Raw genomic sequence first — 23,369 nt, 5'->3', positions numbered from 1 at the left:
ACTGCTGAGCCACCCAGGGATCCCTACAGTTCAAGTTTTATATTGTGGATACTTGGATGATACTGCTTTCTTCTGTAACTGTGCAAATCAGTTTCTCTCCAAAAGTGAACACATGACTGTGAAATTAATAATAATTTCGAGAATTCAGTACCACCTTTTTCGAAAGGGATATGATTTTTTAAAAAGTTATTTAGGGATCCCTGGGTGGCGCAGCGGTTTGGCGCCTGCCTTTGGCCCAGGGCGCGATCCTGGAGACCCGGGATCGAATCCCACATCAGGCTCCCGGTGCATGGAGCCTGCTTCTCCCTCCGCCTCTGTCTCTGCCTCTTTTTTTATTTTTATTTTTTGTCTTTGACTATTCTTGTCTCAAGGCCTGTCAACCTCTGACCATAAATTGAAACTTTTAGTAATTGGCATCTTAATATAATTTCTTCCCTTACAGAAGTATTTTCAATTGGTTATATTCAAAGCTGGATTCAAGTTTTCTCCATTTGCAAGATGCTGCCTTAGGTCTAAAAAATGATTGTTATGCTGCAGGAATAGAAAAGTCTTTATTTCTTATAACTAACAAAAAAAAAAAGTGCTCATCTTCTTCTTGGGGTCGACAGTCTCACTTTTCGCAGCTTCCACGCCCCCCCGCGTCCATCTTGGGAGGCTGGTTACCTCTGCGTTACCGAGTCTGGGGGCGCGCGCGTCAGGGGGCTTGGGCCGGGGCGTGACAGTGTGTAAGCAGGTTTGGGTCGTGGGGTTGAGTCTAAAAGCCTGTCTACGAAGTTGTATTTTGGAGAAAATGTTCATTTATGAAACGCTGTCTGTAAAACGGGTCGTTTGTGGGGCTCGATGTGTACGTAACCGCGGAAGGCTCAGAGGCCGATCCCCGCCCCGGCCACGAGGCGGCTTTTGCTTAATTCCAAACCGGAATAACCTGTTGCGGGACTTGAAGCTCCCGCAGTTGTTGGTCGGCCTCCCGCCAGCGGCGCGCAGATCCCGCCAGGCAGTCGCGCGCCCGGCGCTTGACAGGAAGGCAGTCACGTGGCAGCCGCAAAGCGGCGCTTTGCGACCTCGATGACAGGCAAAATGTGCGACAGCCTCGGCGCCGGCCAACCAGGGGCGGAGGCGGCGGCCAGGGAGGAAGCGGAGGAGGCGGAGGCGGCCGAGGGGTTCGCCCGCCTGCTAGTTCGCCTGGTTTCCCCGCCCCCGCCGGTCTCGCCGCAGCTGAGGGGAGCCGGGTGCGCGCTGTCGTAACCTGCCCTCATCCTGGCCGGCGACGGGAAGACCGGACCCCCATCCCGACCAAGCTCCCTGACAGGGCGGCTGCGGCGCGGGCTCCGCGGGGCGCAGGCGGGCGGCCCGGGCGCCTGAAGGTTACCGAGTGCATGAGCGCCTAGCCTCCCGCGCTGCCCCGCCCGCCGGCCCGGCGGCCCTCCCGCCGGCTCGCCCGCCAGCCCCTCGGCGCCCGGCGGCGGCGGCGGCGGCGGCGACGGCCGCAGGAGGCGCCGTTTCCCTCCCAGGTGCGCGCTTCGCTCCCGGAGCCGCGGAACTCGGCGGCCGCCATGGCGTCCAACATGGACCGGGAGATGATCCTGGCGGATTTTCAGGTGAAGTACACGGCCTGTTCCTCTCCCACCTCCAGCCTCGTGGGCTCCCGGTGCCAGAAGGGTAGTCTCTCCTCAGGGGTTGTCAGAGCGTGGCGGTGGTGTGTGGTTTGGGCGTTTTTATTCGGTACGTGGCGTGTGTGTGTGTGTGTGTGTGTGTGTGTGTGTAGCCATCGGGAGCGTGCGGCTCATCTGCTGGGTGGGGTGTGTGTACAGTGTGTCATGAACGGATTTGCAGGACGAGGGGGCGTTAGGATACTTGGTTTGCTGTATGTGTGTGGGCTGTGTAGTGTTCCCTGTATTATGTGAAGAAGAGGTGGAATTTGGGGGTGTTAAGTGTGAGGCTTGTAAGTGTGGGGTTCTGGGGGTCGGAGTTTTGGGTTGCTCCCTGAGGAGAGCGCTGTGCGGAGAGTGTGTTGTGGGTGTGGCGTATTGTATTAAGAGGTGAGTAAAAAGGAACGAGGGGGAGGCGGTGGTGGAGGTAGGGGCTTTTTCAAGGAGGAGTGAACATTGTAGACTTTGCCTATTGGAATCTTTGGAGGATATGAAGATAAAGAGGAGGCCAATACGCTGTATGTACCAAAGTATCCTTGCGGTGAATTCATAGCTTAATAAATTACATATTTGCGGATTCCCTTTCCTTACAGATGTGAATTGCTTGGTTGGTGTCCCAACCGCAGGAATAATTTGAAGGATAAGCCAAGGTTATTCTTTTATTTAGCCCAAATGTAGTTACACTAATATATGAGCATCTTAAGAAGGCTCGTTGAAGATGGAGGTGGACCCCGTCATGAAAGACTTGAAGTTAGAACTAATATCCCATGAACTCCATCTTTGCCTTCTGATGTTTGATGAGGAAAATGTAGTGAGATATTTTTAACCATTCATTTTGGCGTTAACTTAGAAGCTACTGTTATGTATAGGCAGACTTTTCTCTAACACGGTCATTACTGCACATGGTCTAACACTAGCATAGTACGGGATAGTTTTTCTTATTGAGATTTTGTTGGGCTGCTCTTCTTCTTTCTCTTATTTTCCTTATTTTGTGACTTACTATTATGGTGGTCATTTCTGGAGTTTGCTCTTTATTTTACTCAGGAGTGATATCTGATGTGTTGGGAATATTGTTATATCTGCGTTTGATTATACCATAACTTCCAAACTCAGACAGAGGTGTTCTGAAGATAAAAGTTGACCACAAGATTTTGGCGTTTTCTAAGATTGCTCTGAGATTTTATTTTGCTTAAGTCTTTTTTTTTTTTTTTTTAAATTTTTTATTTATTTATTTATGATAGTCACACAGAGAGAGAGAGAGAGAGAGAGAGGCAGAGATACAGGCAGAGGGAGAAGCAGGCTCCATGCACCGGGAGCCTGACGTGGGATTCGATCTCGGGTCTCCAGGATCGCGCCCTGGGCCAAAGGCAGGCGCCAAACCGCTGCGCCACCCAGGGATCCCTGCTTAAGTCTTTTATTCCCTTTTTCCTTTTTTTCAGTCTCTAGTCTTTTAGCTAATATGGAATGTGGTCGTATGAAAAAAGCACTATCTTTCTAGGAGTATTTTATCCTGTTACAAAATTGCTTTATAGAAAGGGCTTTAGACAACAATAAGTGTAGTTTATCTCACTAAAAGCTTTAAGGTAATTATAACTTTATTTTGATTTCACCAGTTTTTTTAATGTCCTGTAACAAGTTGTAGCTACTTGTTTTCTTATTATTTGTGATAATATGCTTACTGTGAACTTCTATATTGGCCAAGGACAGGAAATTTAGGATTCTTGTACTCAGAGACAAAGTAAGATTTTCTGACAAGCATTTGGGATATTATTTTGATCACATTAATACATTCTGTTTTTCTGTTCACACCAATGGCACTGATGTGAACAGTTGTTTACAAAACAAGGAAAAGCTATGGCATTCTCAATGTTTGCCAAATGGTGAAAGTTTATTTCATATTGTCAAATAGGTAAGAACACTAATAGAAAGTTATTTACAAACTATGCACATATATATGTATATATATAAAATATTTTATTTATTTATTCATGAGAGAATCAGAGAGTCAGAGACATAGGCAGAGGGAGAAGCAGGCTCCATGTAGAAAACCTGATGTGGGACTTGATCCCGGGACTCCAGGATCACGCCCTGGGCCAAAGCTACCTTTGGTAGACCCTCAGCCGCTGAGCCACCCAGGCGTCCCTAAACTATGCACATATTAAGTGCATTAGCCTTTTGTGTTTTTAGGAACCTTGTGTTCCTCTCAAATGATGATTCCAGATCAGTTTGCTTAGTGGACTTACTTTTAGAATCAATTATTCTTCCTACTTTTAAGATTATGTAAACTTTTTGTAGGATTAATTTTTTAAGAATTAGTATTTATCCAGTTATCAGAAACTAGATAATTTTAAAGATTGCAGTTCAAGTTTTTTTCAAGATTTATTTATTTATTTATTTATTTATTTATTTATTTATTTATTTATTTATTTATTTATTTATGATAGGCAGAGAGAGAGGCAGAGACACAGGAGGTGGGAGAAGCAGGCTCCATGCCGGGAGCCCGACGTGGGACTCGATCCCGGGACTCCAGGATTGGGCCCTGGGCCAAAAGTAGGCTAAACTGCTGAGCCACCCAGGGATCCCTACAGTTCAAGTTTTATATTGTGGATACTTGGATGATACTGCTTTCTTCTGTAACTGTGCAAATCAGTTTCTCTCCAAAAGTGAACACATGACTGTGAAATTAATAATAATTTCGAGAATTCAGTACCACCTTTTTCGAAAGGGATATGATTTTTTAAAAAGTTATTTAGGGATCCCTGGGTGGCGCAGCGGTTTGGCGCCTGCCTTTGGCCCAGGGCGCGATCCTGGAGACCCGGGATCGAATCCCACATCAGGCTCCCGGTGCATGGAGCCTGCTTCTCCCTCCGCCTCTGTCTCTGCCTCTCTCTCTCTCTCTCTGTGACTATCATAAATAAATAAAAAATTTAAAAAAAATTAAAAAAAATAAAAAGTTATTTAAATTCCAATTAGTTAACATACAGTATCATATTAGTTTCAGGTGTATAATGTAGTGATTCAATACTTCATGCAATACCTGGTGCTCATCACAAGTGTACTCCTAAATCCGCATCACCCATTTAACCCATCCTCTCACCTACTTCCCCCTGACAGTCATCAGTCCATTCTCTATAGCTCAGTGTCTGCTTGTTGGCTGTCCCCCTTTCGTTCCTTTATTGAGAAAGGGACATTATTTTTAAATATCAGATTTTATTTATTTATTTATTTTAAAGATTTTTATTTTTTTATTTTTATTTATTTTTTATTTATTTATGATAGTCACACAGAGAGAGAGAGAGGCAGAGACACAGGCAGAGGGAGAAGCAGGCTCCATGCACCGGGAGCCTGACGTGGGATTCGATCCCGGGTCTCCAGGATTGCGCCCTGGGCCAAAGGCAGGCGCCAAACCGCTGGGCCGCCCAGGGATCCCTAAATATCAGATTTTAAAAATAAGTTTCAGATTTTGATTGTTGCTAGATAATAGGTTCTTATAAATACAGTCCCTAAATACGGAGAAACTTTTTTTTTTTTTTTTTTAAGATTTATTTAAGAGAGAGAGTGTGAGTGCGAATGCATGTGGGGAGGGGAGAGGCAGGGGGAGAGAGAGAGAAGCAGATTCCTCACTGAACACGGAGCTGAGCTGGAGCTGGGGCTTGATCTCACCACCCTGTTACCGTGACCTGAGCAGGAATCAAGAGCCCCATACTCAACCAACTGAGTGATCCAGGAGCCCCAGAAAAACTTTTGAGAAAGATTTTTGTATTTCAACTCAATGAAGAAAGGACTTCTGTTGAAACTGATCAGTGAAGGAGTAGTTAACAATTGTAATTTAAAGGACAGCCCCTGTGGTTCAGTGGTTTAGTGCCACCTTCAGCCCTGGGCGTGATCCTGGAGGTCTGATATTGAGTCCCAAGTTGGGCTCCCGTCGCGGAGCCTGCTTCTCCCTCTGCCTATGCCTCTGCTCTCTCTCTATGTCTTTCATGAGTAAATAAATAAAATCTTAAAAAAAAATTACCTGGTTTCTTATAACTGAATAAGTAATGGATGGAAAATTACACCTCCATCCATGACTTAATAAGACAGGTTTGGGATTTTATACATCAGTGAACTCATTACAAAGCAAATGTATTATAGATTGTCCTCTTAGGGCACCTGGTGGCTCAGTGGTTGAGCATTGTGCCCTTGGCTCAGGTCATGATCCAGGAGTCGTAGGATCGAGTCCCGCATCAGGCTCCACACGGGGAGCTTGCTTCTCCCTCTGTCTGTGTCTCTTCTTCTCTCTGTGTGTCTCTCATGAATAAATATATAAAATCTTTAAACAGACAAACAAACAAACAAACAAAAACCCAAATTGTCCTTTTAAAGATTTCTCCCTCAAATAATAACAGCTTTTAATTAAAAATTTTTAAAAAGATTTTATTTATTTGAGAGAGAATGAATTGAGAGAGAGAGAGTGAGCACACAAGCAGGTAGATGGAGAGGGAGAAGCAGACACCCCTGCTGAGCAGGGAGCCTGAGGTGGGGCTGGGTCCCAGGATCCCAGGATCACAACTTGAGCTGAAGGCAGATACTTAAACTGACCGAGCCACCTGGGCACCCCCAATTAAATTTTTAAAAAAATTGTGGTGAAATACTCATAGCATAAAATTTGCCATCTTAACTTTTTTTTTTTTTTTTTTTTTTTTGCCATTTTTAGGTGTCCAGTTCAGTGGTATCAAGTATATCCACATTGTTGTGCAATCATCACCACTCTATCTCCAGAACACTTTTTATCTTGCAAAACTGAAACTTTAACCATTAAACAATAACTTCCCATTTTCCCCTGCTCTCCAACACCTGGCAACCACCATCCTGTTTTCTATGAATGTGAATATTCTAGGTACCTCATTTAAGGGTAATCGGGCAGTATTTATCCTTTTGTGACTGGTTTGTTTTACTTAGCATGATGTCTCCCAACAGTTATCCATGTTGTAGTATGTGTCAGAATTCCGTTTCATTTTAAAAGGCTGATATACAGTATATGTATGCAGTAGCCCCCAATATGTATGATTTTGCTTTCCATGGTTTCAGTTACCCTTGGTCAACTCTGGTCCAGAGGTAGATGATCTATCTTCCTGATGTATAATCAGAAGGTCAGTAGTAGCCTAATACTTCATCACAATGCCTGGGTCATTCATCTCACTTTCTCAACATGTAGGCATTTTATCATCTCACATCACCAAAGAAGGGTGAGTACAATAAAAGTTTTGAGAGACCACATTTATATAACTTTTATTGCAGTATATAGTATTGTTAAAATTACTCTATTTTATCATAGTTACTGTTAATCTCACAATAATGGATTTATAAATTAAACTTTATTATAGATACGTATGCATAGGAAAAAGCGTAGTGTACATAGGGTTTGGTACTGTCCTTGGTTTCATGCATCTCTTGGTGGTCTTGGGACATAACTTCCAGATAATGGGGGACTGCTGAACCACATTTTGTGTACCCATTCATCTGTCAATGGACAATTTTTTCCGTGTTTTGAATATTATGAGTCATTAATGCCGTTATGAACATGGATGTACAATTATTTGAATCCCTGCTTTTAATTCTTTTAGGTATATATCCAGAAGTTGATTTACTGGATCATATAGGGTTTTTTTTTTCTTTTTAAAATTTTATTTATTTATTCATGAGAGACACACAGAGGGAGGCAGAGACATAGGCAGAGGGAGAAACAGGCTCCTCACAGGGAACCTGATGTGGGACTCGGTCCCGGACCCTGGGATCATGCCCTGAGTCAAAGGTAGACATCCAACTGCTGAGCCACCCAGGCGTCCCAATCATATGGTATTCTTTGTGGAACTTCCAGCCATACTGTTACCCATAGTGGCTCACCACCAAAAGTTTGAATGAAGAGAATGACAGCATCATGTTTATTTAAAAAAAAAAATTAACGGTTTATTTATTTACTTCTTTATTAATGAAAGACACACACACACACACACACACACAGAGAGAGAGAGAGAGAGAGAGAGAGAGAGAGAGGTAGAGACAGAAGCAGAGGGAGAAGCAGGCAGGAAGCCTGATGGAGGACTCCATCCCGCCACCACAGGATCATGCCCTGAACTGAAGGCAGACGCTCAACCGCTGAGCCACCCAGGTGCCCTTGACAGCATCATGTTTAATGAATTATTTGTAAATTCACCTCTGGGCACATGAGTTTATAATTTGGAATAGTTTAACAAAAATCAGTTTTAGGGACGCCTGGGTGGCTCAGCAGTTTAGTGCCTGCCTTCGGCTCAGGACGTGATGCTGGAGTGCTGGGATCAAGCCCCACATTGGACTCTCTACATGGAGCCCACTTCTCCCTCTGCCTCTCTCTCTCTCTGTGTCTCTCATGAGTAGATAAATAAAATCTTAAAAAAAAAAATCAGTTTTAAATGTAAATAGTGTTAGCATCGTATGTTACTGGTAAAGGAATGAATAGAGTAGTACACCTACAGTTCTGGCTGGTCAGAGCCAGGAGGGGGTGTAAAGGAATTTCCTCAGTTTAAAAAACAGGCAGGCATTGATGAATCAGGACAGTTTCTTTCTTTCTTTCGTTTTTTTCGTCCTTAATATCTTTTTTATAACAAAGAGATGCATTCAGGTGAGCGTTCCAAATCTTGTCCTTTTTGTAATTGTAGAATTCTTTGCCCTTTTTTTTTTTTTTTAAGGTTGAGGTGTAGAGCAAAAGTCATTTGATGAAACAAACTTTTAAGGTATATTTGGTTTGCTTAAGATGTGAAAATAGCTATCCAAATGGAGTTGTAGCTGCTATCAAATGATTTCAGTTATAGTAGTTATTTTGGATACATATGAACAGAAAGTGAATATTGCCCTTAACCTTTTTTTCCCCCTTAACCTTGTAATCAATGAATGCTAATTTCTTTTTCCTTTAAGATACATTTTTTTTTTAAATTTTAAAGATTTTATTCATTCATTCATGAGACAGAGAGAGAGAGAGAGAGAGAGAGAGGCAGAGACACAGGCAGAGGAAGAAGCAGGCTCCATGCAGGGAGCCTGACGTGGGACTCCATCCCAGGTCTCCAGGATCACGCCCTGGGCCAAAGGTGGTGCTAAACTGCTGAGCCACCTGGGCTGCCCCGATACATTTTTATAATACATTTTTTCTTTGGGAACAAAAAAGGGTGCTATAGCTGTTTAGGTTAGCTCACATGTTGGTGTCATATCTTTTTCTATTTACATTTCTCTGTTATTGCAGTTATTGTATAATATAGAAATATAATAGCTTTACTCAAATCAAGGGAAAAAAGGCACAACTTTCACAGGTAGTAATATATATATATATATATACACACACACACACATTTTAAGCAACAAAACCTTATCTGCCTTCCTAAAATAATATTTTTTCTCAACCTAGTTCTAGTGGTCACAGAGTGAGTCTCCTTCTCTAATTTGGCTTTGATTTTGATGTTACTTTCAGTTATGTTTCCTGGATGACACAGTTGTGCCTTTGTTTTCTTCTTCTGGTCTTTCAAGCTAATAATACCTTTATTGCCTAAATTGCTTTATGCATTTTCATATATTGGATTATCAGTATGGGACTTTTAAGTTTTCTTTTGCCTATCACCTTCTCTTGGAAGCATGGACTCTTCCATGACACTACCAGTAAGTCACTTGAAAGTAGTTTCTGCTCCTTCATAACATTTCTTCCTTCTTTTTTTTTTTAAGATTTTATTTATTTACTCTTAAGAGACACAGAGGCAGAGGTAGAAGCAGGTTCCACGCAGGGAGCCTGACGTGGGACTCAATCCCTGGTCTCCAGAATCACGCCCTGGGCCAAAGGCGGTGCCAAACCACTGAGCCACCTGGGCTACCCACATTTCTTCCTTCTAATTGAAGTTGTGAATCTTTTTCTTTTTTAGTTTGACATGAAGAGGTATCTTCTACAAAAGATGCCAGGCTGTACAAGTAGAAATGATATTGATCCACATGGCTAGGTGTCCTTTTTGGTGTGTCATGGCTTAGGGACCAAACTAAATATCCATGGAACATCGTATTTATTTCCTGGGAGGTTATCTTAAGTCAGAGATTGAGTACTGTGGCAGAAAATAGTCTTGTCTTTGTCCTTTCTTTCCTTTCTCCACTTTCATTAGAGGGATGAGGCATTTTGTGTACCTGTTTGGATTGTTAGTCATTGGGAAAATAAGGTTTTGGTATGTAGAATAAAGTTTAGTATGGAGTGATTGAGAGCGTGGACTTTTAGGTCAGATTGCTTGGATTTAAACCACAGCACTGCCACTCACACATCTTGTGATCTTTGACTACTCATTTCATACCTCTGCCTCAGTTTCCTGATATGAAAAATGAGTTAATGCGTATAAAGTGATTAGAACAGTTGTCTGAGGGCAGCCTGGGTGGCTCAGTGGTTTAGTGCTGCCTTCTGCCCAGGGTGTGATCCTGGAGACCCGGGATAAAGTCCCACGTCGGGCTCCCTGCATGGGGCCTGCTTCTCCCTCTGCCTGTGTCTCTGCCTCTCTCTCTCTCTCTCTGTCTCTCTCATGAACAAATAAAATCTTAAAAAAACATAGAACAGTTGTCTGAGATACAGTTCAATAAACTTTAGTTATTTTCATTTTATTAAAATATTTATGTATGTATGTATGTATGTATGTCAGAGTGAGAGAGCACAAGTAGGGGGAGTGACAGAGGAAGTGGCAGAGAGAGGCAGGTCCCTGGGATCATGACCAGATGCTTAACCAACTGAGCCCTAGTTATTCTCATTTTTGATAATTTTAATGTATACTTGTTCTGCAGGGGACTTCAGAAATCATCTGTTTCCAGCTTCTCAGTTTTCCTTTTGTGGAAGTTGAGACCAGGAAAAGGAAGTGACTTGTCCAAGTTTCTGGGTTGGTTTGAAACAAAGATTATATCTAGGTACATATATGAGTGTTTATTTTCTAGCTTAATGTGTCAGAAGGCTTGTATTTCTAGAGGAAAACAAGACTCACCATTCAGAAATTTCCCCAAATGATAAAATTTATATACAAAATGAATTAACAGTACCTGGCATATAGCAGACATGCCAGAAGGGAGAGTGGGCCTGGCACTTTGTTTCTAGACTAGCATTCATTCCAGTCTAGTGCTGTGCTTCTAAGTTTACAGATGGTCAGAAGCCAGGGAATGAAGAGCGTGGTTGGGTTGATGCCTGTTGTTTGCCAGACTAGGTTTATAGACTCTGTAGATAAGGGGTCAGGAAACTATAGTCTGTAAGCTGGCTACCTGTTTTTATACATGAGGATTTATGGGAATATAGTGATAGCTATTCATTTTCATTTATCTATTGTCTGTGGCGGCTTTTTTGCTACACTGACAGAGATGAGTAGTTGAGACAGAGACTTTATGTTGCACAGGCCTAAAATACTTCCTGTCTGGGCCTTTACCATAAAGTTATTTCAGAAACACCCCCCCACCCCCCACCAAACAAATACTTTTCTTTCCAGGTTTCAGTAATTACAAAGTGCTAGAGCATTTGAATGCTTCACAAGTAATGTTACATGGTTGTACACCTCCATAGGAGGCAGTTGTTAAAATATTTCCCTTAGGCAGACTAGAGCTCTAGTTTTTTGCTTTTTTTTTTTGTTTTGGTTTGGTTCTGGTTCTCCGAGCAAGTCTTTTATCCTTTCTGGGTTTGAGTTATTTAGTCTGAAATGGAGATTTGTCTAGAGTCATATATACCTGAAAACAGGGCAGGACTAGATCAGGTATTCATATAGAATCTGGACAATCACATGGCAGCAGTAGGGGGTTGAGGACATTCAGTTATAATTTAGGTAATACATCTGGATCAGGAATTAGCAAACTATATCCTGAGGGCCAAATTACCACCTGGTTTTGTCAGTGAAGTCTTATTAGAAGACAGTCGTGCATACTTATTTACATGTTGTCTCTGGCCACTTTTGCCCTCAATAGCAAAGTTGAGTAGTTAGTTGATTGCATGGCCTGCAAAGCCTAAAATATTTACCTTGCCCCTTACAGGAAAGCTTGCTGATTCTTGGTCTAGATTAGTGGTGTTCAACTGTAGGTAGTATCTGTTCCCCAGGGGACATTAGGCAATGTCTAGAGACATTTTTGGCTGTCACAACTGGGAGAGTGCTACTGGCATTTAGTGGGTAGATGCCAGGAATGCTGCTAAACATTCTGCACAAGACATCCCTTCACAATGAAGAATTATCCATCGTAAAATGTCCAATAGTGCTGAAAAACCCTGATCTGAGTTACTGGTTCTCAAGCTTTAATTTGTTTGTTTTTGAAAGATTTTATTTATTAGACAGAGAGAAAGAGAGAGAGAGAGAGAGCATAAGCAGTGAGAGTGGGAAAGGGGGAGTCAGGTTCCCCACTGAGCAGGGAGCCCGATGCAGGGCTTGATCCCAGGACCCCAGGATCATGACCTGAGCCGAAGGCAGACACTTAACCACGTAAGCTGACCCTCAAACTTTAATCTGTTAATAACCTGGAAGGCTTGTTAAACCATAGATTGCTGGACCCCACCCCAAGTTTGTTTGTTTTTTTTTTATCCCAAGTTTCTGATTGAATGTATTCTGTAGGTGGGGTCTGAAACTTTGCATTGCTCTGGAACTCCAGGATTATGTTGCTGCTGATCCAAGACTGCAAATGGGAACAACTGATCTAGATGACTTTAGAAGTTAAATCTATTTCTATGATTTTTAAAAATTTTGTGATCTGTTTCATTTTTATAACTTAGGAACGTTGCGTATTTTATTTTATTTTATTTTATTTTATTTTATTTATTTTATTTTTTTAGACTTTTAAATAATTTATTTATTAGAGACACACAGAGAGAGAGAGAGAGAGGAGAGAGACAGGCAGAGGGAGAAGAAGGCTCCATGCAGAGAGCCTGACATGGGACTCAATCCCAGGTCTCCAGGATCACGCCCTGGGCTGAAGGTGGCACTAAACCTCTAAGCCACTGGGGCTGCCCATTATTTTATTATATGCCCTATGCCCAATGGGGGGCTCAAACTCATAACCCCGAGATCAAGAGTTGCATGCTATCCCACCTGAGCCAGCCAGGTGACCCCAGGCTCTGTGTCTTTATACCCTTATTTTTTGTGCCCTTTAGAAAACTTCCATTTATCTTTTAAAACCTATTAGTTGCCTTTTGCTTATAAGATCAGTGCCATGTGCCCAGTTTTTAGGGTTAATCATTTTGTCTTATGTTTCTTGTGTATGTTTCTCTTCTTTGAGTCTTTTTTACATTTTTAAAATTATTTATTTATTTCTAGAGAGAGAGAGCACCCATGAGTGGGAGGGGCAGAGGGAGAGGGAAAGAGAATCTCAAGTGGACTCCATGCTGAGCACAGAGCCTGGTGCAGGGCTCCATCCCAGGACCCTAAGATCACGACCTGAGCCAAAACCAAGAATCAGATGCTCAACTGACTACACCATCCAGGCACTCCTCTTCTTTTGAGTCATATGCCAGTTCGTTAGTAATCACTTTACATGTTTCTTTCCCCTAATGTCAGCTCCTTGAGTGAACAACTGCCTGGGTCTTAACCATCCTTTCCTGCAATATCTATAAGAGGTGCTCAGTGGGGACACCTGGGTGGCTCAATGGTTGAGCATCTGCCTTTGGCTCAGGGTGTGAAGAGTCCCAGGATTGAGTCCCTCATTGGGAGCCCTGTGAGGAGCCTGCTTCGTGTCTGCCTTTCTCTGAATCTCTCATGAATAAATAAATAAAATCTTTTTTTTTTTAAAAGGTGCTCATTGAATATATTTTTGGAGGAATATTATGAATATTAGCTGTTATGGTACAAATAACAGCTACAAAGAGTAGAATTGTAGGTTTACATGTACAGTTGACCCTTGAATAATACAAGGATTTGGGGCACCAATCTGTACGTTTGAAAGTCTACACATGATTTGGACTTCCCTCACATTTAATTGGTAATGGCCTGTTGTTGACTGGAAGCCTTACTGGTAACATAGTCAATTAACACATATTTTATATGTTATATATATATATATTGTTTTTTTACAATAAAGCAAGCTAGAGAAGATTTTATTAAGAAAATAGAAAATACATATACAGTACTGTATTGAAAAAAATTTGGTATATGGATACACACACTTAAAATGTGTGGTTTTCAAGGATCAGGTGTATTTTTAAACATCTACTGTTGACATGATTTTGAATAATAAAATCTGTTAATGAGAGAATAAAAATTGGGCTGTTCTGTTGAATTGAATATTACTTTAAAATGACCCATTTGTAGAGAAGTACATAACACCTCCCTTCTTGTTGAGCTTTTATAGAGGGCTCAGTAAGGTGATGTGGCAACATATAGGGCTTGAGGTCAATAACTTAGGGAAATTTGAATGTTGTTACTGAATTGCTCTGCATCAACACTTCTCTTGATTTTGGTTTCACTTTCAAACTTTTTTAAGGCAGAAATTTCAAATAAAAATTGTTTACCATATTAAATCATTAGTCATTGGCCTTAAGGTGATTTTGAGAAAATTTTAAGAAGCAGCTTGGGAACATTAACAGTATTGTTGTACCTATCTTTATTCTTATTTGTGGTTATAGAAGAATAAGTGAGGTAGAAAGGATGGGATGTCAAGTTGTAAGAAAAGAGAAATGTTGCAGGTTATGTGTACCTTAATGGCGGGTGGAGTTAGGTTCCAGCCACCTGTTTTTTCCTTTCCATTTTACCTTGATTTCTTGGACTTTTTTTTTTTTTAAAGATCTTATTTATTTATTCGTGAGAGACACACAGAGAGAGACAGAGACACAGGCAGAGGGAGAAGCAGGCTCCATGCAGGGAGCCCGACATGGGACTTTATCCCGGGTCTCCAGGATCACACCCTGGGCCGAAGGCAGCACTAAACCACTGAGCCAGCTGGGCTGCCCTGGTTTTTAATTTCTTTTTTTTTCTTTTTTTTATGTCTCTGCTTCTCTCTCTCTCTCTGTGTGACTATCATAAATAAAAATTAAAAAAAAAAAGCAGAATTAGAGGGGCGTCCATGGAATTGATACTGAACACCTCCACCAAATTGTTAAGTGACTTTCTACTTTATTGCCTTTTAATGAGGAAGAATTAGGGAGGTGATTACAGACTGAGTATTAGGAAGTAGGTTCAAACACAGTTGCCTGAATATTCTGGTTTTTGCTGTTAACAACCCTCAAATATCCTCTCTGGTAGACAGAATTTTTTTCACCAATGTATCAGATCCAGAGTCAGACTCCCCCTTCAATGTAACAACTAGTACTAAGATTTGTCCTGGCTGGGCAGGAAGTTCTGCCTCTTTTAGACTACATTTACAGACCTATGTACACCTACACTTGAGTACAAAAGGAGGCAAATTTGCAACCACTGAGTGCACAAAACAAAGAACTTTTTCTGGTTTGAGAGATGAGAGGATGGAGGTTAATGATGTCTTAGGGCTCAGTCCTTCCTTTGGAGAAACCTTTATTCCCCATTTCACTGTCTAAAGCAAAGCTACTGATTCAGTGGGGTCCTCAATCCATAGAGTTTTTCCTAAACCTGGGCATGGTTCACCAGTGATTTAGCCAAGCTGAAACTGATTTGTCTGGTTGTCTTCCGGGGCTGTTCAGCCTCTGTGCCAGCTATGCAGACTGATAGTGGGTGATTGCTTTCTCAGTGCATAGAACTCAAGGCTGTTCTTATAGCTCTGGCTAGTATTCTCCTTCATAAAACTTGTGTTTCTAGTGCCCCTTGGCTTGTTGCCCATGGCCTAGCTATTCGGTCTGCCACTTGGAAACTATAGACTGGCAGATTAAAGACAGCTCTCTTTGAAGCTGTGAACTATGGAAACAAATTATAGCTGCTGATCAAACTGTCTGGATCACTCATGTAGATGCCCACAATAAGGGACTGTTCTCTAATGAAGCCCACTGGAATCAAGCTTCTGATTGAGTCTGTACTGCCCAGAGCCATCATTGTTGTCTGGATCCATCCATCATATTAGATGTGATAACACATCAGCTATCATAAAATGGGTGTAGTCTTAAAGACTATTTATTTCTGATGCAGAGGGTAACATTGCTCTACTTGTGAATTCTGCCAAAAATTGACCTGTTACATAATGAGAGAGTCCACATTTGCTTTTAGCAAATTTAATACATTGGAACTTTGGCCTTCCATTCATAAGTATCAGTGCTGCCTCACTGCTGTTGATACTTTTTTCTGGGTATGGTGTTGCTGTTATAGTTCAATTAGCTGACTGACCACAACATTTTGGCCTGTGAAACTAATCTTTGTTATGCTTTTGGGTTTTCTGGACCATTTGCAGTCTGACAATGGTGAACTTTTTATTTTAAAGCCACTCAGCAGTGAGCTTGATAATCAAGATGCTTGAGGGATCTTTCATGCTCCCTAGCATCCACAGACATCAGGTATGTGGATAAATGTTGAACATGGAAGCATCTTTTTCCTTACTAAGTCAGGCCACTGAATGCAGCTATGACCAGAAAGGGATCATCTCATCTTGGTCACTTACTTCATGACCCAATAATCGGGATGGAAGGGTTGGGAGGATGTATATATATATACACATATATATGTACGTGTATATATATGTATATATATATACACGTATATATATGTATATGTATATATATATATAAAACGAATTCAGATTTTTTTTAATATAAGATTTTTTTTTGTTGTTGTTTATTTAAGAGCAAGAAGGAGGAAGAGAGAGAGAGAGAGAGAGAGCAGGGGTGGAGGGTCAGAGGGAGAGAGAATCCTAAGCATATTCCGTGTGGAGAGCAGAGCCCAACACGGGGCTCAATCTCAGGACCCTGGGATCATGCCCTGAACTGAAACCAAGAGCTGAACACTTAACTGACTGTGTCACCCCAGGCATCCCTTCAAATTTAGATTCTACCCTATTTCTGGGCATGAAGCTTTTTTTTTCTACCTACAGTACAGAGCCAGCCTGTTGGTACACCTTTTATGTGGCAGTATGCCAAGAGGTAGCCTTGGGATTCAGACTTAATTCTCGTTTAGCCACCCGGATTCTCATGTTGGTTTGACATGGTCTGATAATGACCACTGGTTGAGTACCCTGTTTGCTGAGTTCCCCTACAGTGGCCCTTGTGGGCCAATGGGGACGATTAATGGGTTTCTGTAGGTTTAATAAAAATTCCCTATTTCACACTGACATTTCTAGGGGAAAGGCCTAAGTATGAATGAGTAGGAGAAGATTGGAAAAAAGCTGCAATTACTGGAATGGAACATAATTTTGTGGTAGTGGAGGGAAAGCCAACGATCTTGACACCTAGGAAGGAACACCTTAGACCTCAGAAGAAGCTTTGGGGAAGGGAGAGACATTCAGAACCACACTTGAAGCTTTCCTTAGTTTCCAGGAAAACATCCTGATGCAGCTCTTGCAAAATTGCAGACACGTAGTTGCTGGGGTCTGCCATCCTCCCATTAGTGTGCTCAGCTCTGATCACCATTTGGTTATCATTCTCTTTAATTTTACTGAGAAATCTACTGGAAACTGCAGGGGTTGCCCCATACTTTCCATGCAAAACACCTGTCATTACCTGCTCACATCTACCCACATGTCTTCCATAGCCTTTGCTCAGGGATTCTGTGGGGCGCATTACTGGTGGCCTGCACAATTAGGATAGTTTGGACCGACTGCCTTCATTCAGTTCTTTCAAAAACAAAGACTATACTTAATTATTCAAACTGAATTTGGGAACTCCAGGCCTGTCACCTGTCTGGGAGGCCATGTTCGGATATAGATTGTCTCCCAGGTTGATGTAGGTCTTCCGAGAAATATGGTCTCTTGTACCTCTTGAATATTTAACAAAGCACTACTAGTAGATCTTAGAGCCTTCGGTGGACTGTGGAGATCTCTCCAAAGTGAGACTATCCTTAATTTTTTAGGGAGGCTTCTCAGAGTCTTAACTGATTTGTTATTTATGTGCATCCTGTAGGCAGTTAACTTTATGAGGAAAGTTATTGAGTTAGAATAGATGGTTCAGAATTTGTTCCTGATTCTTTTTGCTGATATGATCAGTTACACACCTTGGTCCTAGGAAGCATTCAGATTAGTCTCAACTCATTGACCAGCATTGTTATGGATGATAAAATTGCCCTTATAGGCCGAAGCAGAGTCTGTATAATTGTTAATATATCCTGTTGTTCTGGATTAATGCCTTGGGCCAAGTGGAAAGGTTAATACAGAACTTTAGGGACAGGGACAGCTGGGTGGCCCCAGTGGTTGAGCATCTGTCTTTGCCTTAGGTTGTCATCCTGGGGTCCTGGGATCGAGTTCCACATCAGGCTCCAGAGGGAGCCTCTGCTTATGTCTCTGCCTCTCTGTCTCTCTCATGAATAAATTAAAAAGAAAAAAAAGAACTTTAGGGACGAAGACACCAGACTTTCAGAGGTAGACCCTAATGTTTCATGGGATTTTCTTCAGCTTATTCAGGGGTGGAACTCTGAGGAGCATGGTTGAATCAGATCTGAAGGTTGGCTTCATCCTGCTGCCTGTTGTTAACTGTTTTAATTAAATGCTGTATGAAACAAATTGAATGGGTTTAGTCCCAGTCACTTGTCAGTCAGATTAATCAGAGTGGCCATTGGAATCTATACTCATGAGAAACTTTGTCAGCAGCCAAGATGGTTTAGAAGTGAGAGACAATTCTCTTTGTCTAATATCATCACATTTTATGAATAGAGACAGCAATTGTTACAGTCTATCTTTTCAAGGGTGTTGTATTGTGACCAGCCTAGATAATGTCTCCTTCCAGATCAAAGGGCAAGTTTGTTTACAATCTGGGAGATAAAGATATTTTTTCCCTCCAGAGCAAAGGGTGGGTATGCTCTCAGGATTCTTCTCCTGTAGTGCAGTCCTGTAGTGCATGAGCAGATGTCACCTGGCTCACTATGTATCACCTTGTGGCTAATCAGATTTGTGAACCCATGCAAGAAACTGCTGATACTCTGGCTACTGCTATTGTTGTGAGTAATAAAGTACATTATTATTATTATTATTATTAATTATTATTATTTTAAGATTTTATTTATCTACTCATGAGAGACAGACAGAGAGACAGAGGCACAGGCAGAGGGAGAAGTAGGCTCCATGCAGGGAGCCTGATGCAGGACTCGATCCTGGGATTCCCAAGATCATGCCCTGGGCCGAAGGCAGGTGCTAAACCGCTAAGCCACCCAGGGATCCCAAGTAGTTTATTCTTGACTTAGGAGTCTTGTGTCTTCCTCTAGCAGCCATGACATTGTACATGCTAAATCATTAACTTCTAAGTAAGTAAAATATTAGATCCTTCACAGCTCTTGCCACCCTGGAGACTACGCAGTCCTTTATTATACAGAATGGTTTTGGAGATGGTAATTATAATTACTACTAATGTTACTCAGCAATACTTTGGCCTATATGGTCAATGTTTTATCTGCATTGTTCAATCTAATTGGTATATGCCATTTAATTTGTGATAGTCATTATTAATATTCTCATTTTAAAGATGAATAAGTGGAAATGTGTAAGGAGGTTAAGTAATCATCTAGAGATAGGTAGTCATAACAAGGCTGGGTTTGGAACTCAAGTCTGCTCTACTCCAAGGTCAAGTCTGTGATCTTATATATGTATATTTCTCAAATGGGTATGCTAGGAAGTGCTCAAAGTTAAGAATAAATATCAACATCTTGTAGCACCAACTTACTAGAATAACTTAAAAAGAAATACTATGAAGTAAATATAGAGTTTACATGAATTTTAAAGAGAAAATGAAATTTCAAAGGTATTGTAAGGATGTGACTTGTTTCCTTTGGGTCATCTACTCCCCTCTTCCCATTGGGGAACATATTTCCTTTCTTCTATCATTATGACTATAATAGTGGAAAAAATTAGTAAGTACTGCACTTTTTAAGGTTGCCTTTTAAAAAAAACTGCATCCAGTTATTTTTTGATTCCTTCATCCTGTTGTATCTTTGTGAAACACAAAAAGACAGAAAAAAAGTTTCTCTGGTGTCCCTAGTTTTACTGAGACTAATAGAGGGATCAAAAGATGAAAAACTGGGATTAATGGACTTCTGTTTTGAAGTTGTATATATTAGGGGTTGTTATTAGGATTACTTAGGTACTAGTAGGATTGCTATTAGGTTGCCATTAGGATTATTTTAGCAAGAGATTATCTTGCCACTGCTTTTCTTTTTCTTTCTTTCTTTCTTTCCTTCTTTCTTTCTTTCTTTCTTTCTTTCTTTCTTTCTTTCTTTCTTCCTTCCTTCCTTCCTTCCTTCCTTCCTTCTTTCTTTCTTTCTTTCTTTCTTTCTTTCTTTCTTTCTTTCTTTCTTTCTTAAGCTTTTACATTTATCAGTATCTGTATTGTGTTGGTATATGTATATATTTATGCCAAGTATTTTTGTCTCATTTTTCTGGGAGTACTGTCAGTTTTGGATTTATTCCTAAGGTCTAGTAGTGGGACTTGAAACAAAAGTAATGATGTGACAAAAGTAATAGAATTGGGTGCCTGGATGGCTCAGTCAGTTAAGCTTTTGACTTTGGCTCAGATCATGATCACAGGGTCCTGAGATTGAGCCCTGAGGTGGGTTTCTTCCTCAGCAGGGAATCTGCTTGGGATTCTCTCTCTCCCTCTCCTCCTGCTTGTATTCTCTCTCAAATAAATAAATATTAAAAAAATAGGATTGATTCCAGCTAAGACAAGCTGGTTCCAGGTTGAAACGCAAGAACTTTGTTTTATTTATTATTTTATTTCTTTTTTAGGAAGGGGCAGAGGGAGAGGGAATCTTAAGCAGGCTCCATGCCTAGCACAGAACCTGACACAGGGCTTGATTGCATAGCATTGAGATCATGAGCTCAATGATCAAGAGTTGGATGTTTAAGTGACCGAGCCACCCAGGCACCTCTTCTTACTTTATTTTTTAAAAGGTTTTATTTATTTATTCATGACAGACACACAGACAGGGAGAGAGAGGCAGAGACACAGGAGAGGGAGAAGCAGGCTGCATGCAGGGCGCCTGACACGGGACTCGATCCTGGGTCTCCAGGATCAGGCCCTGGGCCGAAGGCAGGCGCTAAACCGCTGAGCCACTCGGGCTGCCCACCTCCTCTTATTTTAAAATCTGGTTATCAAGAACTTTGTTTTGAACTGTGTCGTATTTTAGAAGAGGAAAGCAGGGATCCCTGGGTGGCTCAGCGGTTTGGCGCCTGCCTTTGGCCCAGGGCGCAATCCTGGAGTCCCGGGATCAAGTTCCACGTTGGGCTCCCGGTATGGAGCCTGCTTCTCCCTCTGCCTGTGTCTCTGCCTCTCTCTCTGTCTATCATGAATAAATAAATAAAATCTTAAAAAAAAAAAAAGAAGAGGAAAGCATTGTTTAGTGATTACTTTGCAATAATGTAGTGTAAATATTTTGTGGAAACTGGCTATTTGATGGGAATTAAACAATTACATTTGTTAAGTGTGATAATGGTTATGTTTAAAAAAAAAGGAATCCTTATCCTTTAGAGATACACACTGAAATATAATGGATGAAGTGATACCTGAAATTTACTTTGGAACAGTCTGGGAGGGGTTTTGGGGATGGGGTTGATGGGGAGTGAAACGTTATTGGCTGTGACTTGGTAGTTGTTGAAGAGGCTGTTCATTTAACTATTAAATCTACTATCTTGTATATACTTGAAATTTTCCACAATGAGTAAAAAAGATGTTCTGTCAAAATAAAAATGACTTTGGGGGAACTGTAACCTTTGGTATACTATTTTCATGTTCTAATGATCTACAGGATTAGAGGAATGGTGATGAGATTATTACAAGGAAGTGATAACATAGCAATCATAGTAATGTTATGTAGTCATAATCTCTTGTCAAAATGGTTGGTAATTTTTTGTCCATATTTGTTGTTTCTGGAAAATTTAAAGTACTTAAATTTTATTTGTAAAAAGTCTTCACAGTTGTCTGGAATAAAGGTTTCCTAAAACTAATCAATTTTCTAACCAAGTTAAAAGGTATAAACTTAAAAGAAGTTAACTTTATGTGTTAAATTTGATAAACTGAAGGCAAGTGTTACTTTGGCAAAGAGGTGCCAGCAGTTTTTTCTTTCTTTCTTTTTTTTTAAAAGACTTATTTATCTCTTCATTGAAAGACAGAGCGAGAGAGGCAGAGACACAGTCAGAGGGAGAAGCAGGCTCCCCACAAGGAGCTTGATGTGGGACTCCATTCCAGACCCCGGGATCACACCCTGAGCCGAAGGCAGACACTCAACCTCTGAGCCACCCAGGTGTCCCAGTTTTTTTCTTTTCTTAACCAATATTTTGACAAAATAAGAAACCTAAGAAAGTACAAAAGATGTTTCAAGCAAAAGGCCAATTTGATGATGTATCATTTTTTCTGTATGTTTAGATTTTATTTATTATTTTTAAAAATTTGAGAGAGTGTGAGTGAGCACAAGTGGGAGAGTGAGCCAGTGAGCATGAGCTGGGGTAGGGGCAAAGGGAGATGGAGAGGTACAATCAGACTCTGCACTCAGCAGGGAGCCTGATGTGGAGCTCAATTCCAGGATCTGAGATGAAGTCAGATGCTTAACTGACTGAGCCACCCAGGTGCCCCTAAATATGGCTTTGTTTTAAGAACTGAGAAATACTTGGGGTGCCTGGGTGGCTCATTTGGTTAAACATCTGACTTTTGGTCTCAGCTCAGGTCTTGATCTCAGAGTAGTGAGTTCAAGCCCCTCTTTGGGCTCCACATTGGGTGTGGAACCTACTTAAAAAAAAAAAAAGCACAGAGGAGTACTGTATGTTACTACATGTACATGGAGAATATGTAAAATTACATTGTGGATTGTGCCAAATGAAGTACGTTTTTGTTGTTAGGATTAAAGGTTTTGTTAGACCATAAATCCTACCTATAATCCAGGATTTTAATTTAATTTGCTAAGACAAAAAGATTGAAACCATGTCGTCATGGTTTCCTGGCATATCTACTAGAGGATTTCTATTTCTTTACTATTTTAAAATCTTTGCTATTCTTTTTTAAAATCTGTGCTCTATGTATGTGTGTATGTGTATGTATGTGTGTGATTGTAGCAGAACCTTGCCATTTCCAGGGGATGGATTTTTGAAGGTATGTTGATTTAACATGGATACAGAGTCATCCTTTGATGGAAAGGCAATGGTGACATGCATAGTTGATCCTGGGACTCAGTTCCACATGCATTCCTCCTGAGTTTTTAGGAAACCTTAATGAAGATAGCTGCAAGGAATTCCCTGCTGGCCATGACACATCACAGTTGCAGCTGCTGTGTGTGTTACCTTTGGGGCAAGTATGAAATTGTAGTGTCATGAATCTTGGTTTTCTGCCCTTGCTTTAGTAATCCTGGATAGAGATGCTCTGGGCTTGTCCAATAAGGCATTTCCTCAGAAATACCTCTGTTCTGATTGCTGTTGTAGTCCAATTAAGTTAAGATAAAAGAAGATGGGAATATCATGAGTTTTGGTGGTGTTAGTATAGTGCTTGATACATGAACAGCATCTTTAATTCTTAGTGCTTTAAATCTGTAACTATGTTACTGAGGGTATACCAGATATTTGTCTAACACATACTTGAATGACTTCATGTATTGTGGTATGAGGATTTAGGAATACAGAGAAATACGAATTACCTGACACTGTCTTGATTCATAT

General features: G+C 41.0%; 1 protein-coding gene across 2 annotated transcripts in view; it reads left to right on the top strand.

The window, feature by feature from the left end:
• The first annotated feature begins 1,114 nt into the window (after positions 1–1,114).
• The window catches only part of FAF1 (Fas associated factor 1), a 470,490-nt gene continuing 448,235 nt past the window's right edge, over positions 1,115–23,369 (top strand). For both annotated transcript variants that reach the window (XM_041738818.1, XM_041738819.1), the window contains exon 1: positions 1,115–1,598. In XM_041738818.1, the coding sequence (XP_041594752.1) occupies positions 1,554–1,598 (45 nt within the window). In that variant the 5' untranslated portion in view covers positions 1,115–1,553. The remainder of the gene's footprint in view (positions 1,599–23,369) is intronic.

This window comes from Vulpes lagopus, chromosome 23 (genome assembly GCF_018345385.1).
Source record: "Vulpes lagopus strain Blue_001 chromosome 23, ASM1834538v1, whole genome shotgun sequence".
In the NCBI taxonomy this organism is placed as follows: Eukaryota; Metazoa; Chordata; class Mammalia; order Carnivora; family Canidae; genus Vulpes; species Vulpes lagopus.
Note: the sequence above shows the minus strand (reverse complement) of the source record. Positions and strands in the feature narration are given on the sequence as shown.